This window comes from Etheostoma spectabile, unplaced genomic scaffold, assembly GCF_008692095.1.
Source record: "Etheostoma spectabile isolate EspeVRDwgs_2016 unplaced genomic scaffold, UIUC_Espe_1.0 scaffold00010098, whole genome shotgun sequence".
Taxonomy (NCBI): Eukaryota; Metazoa; Chordata; class Actinopteri; order Perciformes; family Percidae; genus Etheostoma; species Etheostoma spectabile.
This window is the reverse complement of record NW_022603793.1, coordinates 270-5000: the sequence shown is the minus strand read 5'-3', so window position 1 is coordinate 5000 and position 4731 is coordinate 270. Positions and strand designations below refer to the sequence as shown.

General features: G+C 49.7%; 1 protein-coding gene across 1 annotated transcript in view; it reads right to left on the bottom strand.

Annotated features, from left to right (window-relative positions):
* Positions 1–3961, bottom strand: part of plekhg2 (pleckstrin homology domain containing, family G (with RhoGef domain) member 2) — a gene marked incomplete at its 5' end in the record, with an annotated part of 9038 nt that extends 5077 nt beyond the window's left edge. Inside the window, 3 exon segments of the mRNA XM_032508958.1 lie at positions 352–359; positions 2313–2351; positions 3860–3961. Of these exon segments, the coding sequence (XP_032364849.1) occupies positions 352–359; positions 2313–2351; positions 3860–3961 (149 nt within the window).
* Between the last annotated feature and the right edge of the window lie 770 nt (positions 3962–4731).

Genomic DNA, 4731 nt, shown 5'->3' with positions numbered 1-4731 from the left:
ACAATCATTTTGGGTTTCACTTTCCCTCCAATATTACTATCAACATGATAAAGACACCTGGACTCGGTCCAGACCAAATATTGGCGAGTCTGAGACAAGTCCGAGACCACAGAAAAACGGTCTTGAGTCCGGACTCGAGTCCAAGACCGGACTCTAGGACTACAGCCCTGCCTAGAACCCTAATCTGTGTGACGACTTACATATTAAGTGTTTAAAGTCTGGACTATAACATTCATATTATCCAGATGACAGTGGTGGTTTCACTGTCTGGTCTCCTGTTCTGCGCCAAAACCCCCGCGGACCCAGACTGACAGCTAGCGCTAATCCCCCCGATATGAAACCCCCTCTTACCTTCAGAGCTGCAGGAGTCCCCGGTGGTGGGAGGAGTCGGGGGAGGGAGAAGAACCAAAAAAACAACATCAACATGTGACACATTGGGGAAGAAAGAGATGTTATCAAGATGTTTGGGCTGTTTTGGCTCTAAACCACTTGGTGTCATTCTCACAAATAATCCAGGAAAACTTTGGACTTTTCTACCAACTGGACTACCCTGGCGCCCTTATTTAACCCTGGCTAAATAAGGGCGCCAGGGTAGTCCAGTTAAATAACCCTGGTTAAATAAGGGCGTGTATGGAGGACTACAGGGGTACGTGTCCTCCTAGGGGTACTTTGGAGGACTGCAGGGGTACGTGTCCCCCTAGGGGTACTATAGAAGACTGCAGGGGTACGTGTCCCCCTAGGGGTACTATAGAAGACTGCAGGGGTACGTGTCCCCCTAGGGGTACTATGGAGGACTACAGGGGTACGTGTCCTCCTAGGGGTACTATAGCGGACTACAGGGGTACGTGTCCCCCCAGGGGTACTATGGAGGACTACAGGGGTACGTGTCCTCCTAGGGGTACTATGGAAAACTACAGGGGTACGTGTCCTCCTAGGGGTACTATGGAGGACTACAGGGGTACGTGTCCCCCCAGGGGTACTATGGAGGACTACAGGGGTACGTGTCCTCCTAGGGGTACTTTGGAGGACTGCAGGGGTACGTGTCCCCCAAGGGGTACTATAGAAGACTGCAGGGGTACGTGTCCTACTAGGGGTACTATGGAGGACTACAGGGGTATGTGTCCCCCTGGGGGTACTATGGAGGACTACAGGGGTACGTGTCCCCCTGGGGGTACTATGGAGGACTACAGGGGTACGTGTCCTCCTAGGGGTACTATGGAGGACTACAGGGGTACGTGTCCCCCCAGGGGTACTATGGAGGACTACAGGGGTACGTGTCCCCCTAGGGGTACTCTGGAGGACTGGAGGGTACATGTGACCCCCTAGGGGTACTCTGGAGGACTGGAGGGTACATGTCCCCCTAGGGGTACTCTGGAGGACTGGAGGGTACATGTCCCCCTAGGGGTACTCTGGAGGACTGGAGGGTACATGTCCCCCTAGGGCTACACTGGAGGACTGGAGGGTACATGTGACCCCCTAGGGGTACTCTGGAGGACTGCGGGGGGTACATGTGACCCCCTAGGGGTACTCTGGAGCACTGGAGGGTACATGTGACCCCCTAGGGGTACTCTGGAGGACTGCGGGGGGTACATGTGACCCCCTAGGGGTACTCTGGAGGACTGCGGGGGGTACATGTGACCCCCTAGGGGTACTCTGGAGGACTGCGGGGGGTACGTGTCCCCCTAGAGGTGCTAAACATTTCAAAGTAAAAAAAAAAAATTGTTGTCACTTTTTTTCAAAGTTTTTTTTTTTTTGGCTTTTTAAAAACATTTTTCAAAGTTTGTCATTCAGCTGAATTTTGTTGTCCCTCGCGTCGTCCTAGTGTCGCTTTCCGTCTTTCTACTGTATTTCATTTTCATGGTTTTAATAACTGTTTTGACCTTTCTTCCTTCTCTAGAGTTTAACTGATTTGGTGTAAAGCACTTTGAGTTGCCCTGTTGCTGAAATGTGCTCTACAGATAAAGCTGCCTTGCCTCTAACCGTCTTTCTCAAGGTTTTTTCAGCTCATTTTTTTGAGTTTTTGTCGCCTTATCGCTGACATCTTTGGATTTGAAAACAGCCGTTATAGATACACTACATTAAGACGACATTGGTGCAACAGCCTGTATATCCCATAGGCAAATATGAAATTATGTATGTTTGAATCTCCTTTTTATACTTCTTATACTGCATGATGGGTAATGTGGACCTGTGTCTGCAATTCAGCTTATTAAAAAAATAGCCTGAGCCCCACTGTCTGTAGAGGTTGTTGGTTCATGTTTTGATGAGATAATCAGTGGGAAGGAATGACAAGTGATTCTGAAATGACATACCGTTGGGATGAAACGCTGCTTCGATGTCTTTAGCCGGAGCTGGAACAGAAACAAAGAGCTTATTGATTGTCAAAAGATCCCTTGAGCCAGGAATATGTCTAATTATTGTGTTGTTACTACACAACGCCAACATGTGTTATGGAAACAGGGCGTTTGGGGACATGTGGGAATGTGATGAGCCGATGTGTTTTTGGCAGGGTGGACGAAAAAAGGCGAAATAAAGGAGCCAAACAGGCAACAAAAAGGTGACAAAAAAGCAACAATAAATGCGACAAAAAGGCGACAGAAAGGTAACAAAAATGCGACAAAAAGGAAATGAAAAGGCAACAATAACCTGACAAAAACCTGACAAAAAAGCAACAAACATGCGACAAAAAGGCAACGAAAAGGCGACAATGAGACGACAAAAAGGCAGTAGAAAGGCGACATAAAAGCGGCAAAAAGGAGATAAAAAGGTGTAAAAAGGCGACAATAAGGCGTCAAAAAGTTGACAAATTTGCGACAAAAAGGCAACGAAAAGGACACAGAGACAGAGGACGGGGACGGAGGTTAGAGCGCCAACACAGAGACAGAGGACGGGGACGGAGGTTAGAGCGCCGACACAGAGACAGAGGACGGGGACGGAGGTTAGAGCGCCGACACAGAGACAGAGGACGGGGACGGAGGTTAGAGCGCCAACACAGAGACAGAGGACGGGGACGGAGGTTAGAGCGCCGACACAGAGACAGAGGACGGGACGGAGGTTAGAGCGCCGACACAGAGACAGAGGACGGGACGGAGGTTAGAGCGCCAACACAGAGACAGAGGACGGGGACGGAGGTTAGAGCGCCAACACAGAGACAGAGGACGGGGACGGAGGTTAGAGCGCCGACACAGAGACAGAGGACGGGGACGGAGGTTAGAGCGCCGACACAGAGACAGAGGACGGGGACGGAGGTTAGAGCGCCAACACAGAGACAGAGGACGGGGACGGAGGTTAGAGCGCCGACACAGAGACAGAGGACGGGGACGGAGGTTAGAGCGCCGACACAGAGACAGAGGACGGGGACGGAGGTAGACACAGAGACAGAGGACGGGACGGAGGTTAGAGCGCCGACACGGAGACAGAGGACGGGACGGAGGTTAGAGCGCCAACACAGAGACAGAGGACGGGGACGGAGGTTAGAGCGCCGACACGGAGACAGAGGACGGGGACGGAGGTTAGAGCGCCAACACGGAGACAGAGGACAGGGACGGAGGTTAGAGCGCCGACACAGAGACAGAGGACAGGGACGGAGGTTAGAGTGCCAACACAGAGACAGAGGACAGGGACGGAGGTTAGAGTGCCAACACAGAGACAGAGGACGATGACGGACAACCGAAAAAACAACAAAAAGGTGATAAAAATGCAACAAAAAGGCGACCTGTTTCAGTCCATTTGTCTTTTAATTGTTTAACCCTGTATTTGTTGTTGTGTGTCTGTTGTGTCCAGAACTAATGTCTCCGTAGGGGGACTAATGAAGACACTTTGACCTTGATAAGGTGGACCCCTGAGCCCCGGCGTGTACCTGACTGTCTCCTGGAGCGTCGGTACGGTAGGTTTCCGTCCAGCAGCAGCGGCAGACTCTTCCTGGACTTCTCCGGTGTGTAGAGCAGCAGCTCTGGAGGCTCTGGACGGACAAAACCAGCACAGAGACGCTGAATAACTGGACGGACGTCCGTCTCTGGGTCCAATGAACGTATCACACACACGTCCTTTCATTCATTATCTCATTAAAGGCTGAGTCTGGTGTTGCTATATGTAGATTCATTTATCTGATTAGGACAATGCACGTTAGAGGTCTAGACCTGCTCTATCTGTAAATTATAGAGAGGTCTAGACCTGCTCTATCTGTAAATTATAGAGCGGTCTAGACCTGCTCTACCTGTAAATTATAGAGAGGTCTAGACCTGCTCTATCTGTAAATTATAGAGCGGTCTAGACCTGCTCTATCTGTAAATTATAGAGCGGTCTAGACCTGCTCTATCTGTAAATTATGGAGCGGTCTAGACCTGCTCTATCTGTAAATTATAGAGAGGTCTAGACCTGCTCTATCTGTAAATTATAGAGCGGTCTAGACCTGCTCTAACTGTAAATTATAGTGGTCTAGACCTGCTCTATCTGTAAATTATAGAGCGGTCTAGACCTGCTCTATCTGTAAATTATAGAGCGGTCTAGACCTGCTCTATCTGTAAATTATAGTGGTCTAGACCTGCTCTATCTGTAAATTATAGAGCGGTCTAGACCTGCTCTACCTGTAAATTATGGAGCGGTCTAGACCTGCTCTATCTGTAAATTATAGAGTGGGTCTAGACCTGCTCTACCTGTAGATTATAGAGCGGTCTAGACCTGCTCTATCTGTAACTTATAGAGTGGTCTAGACCTGCTCTATCTGTAAAT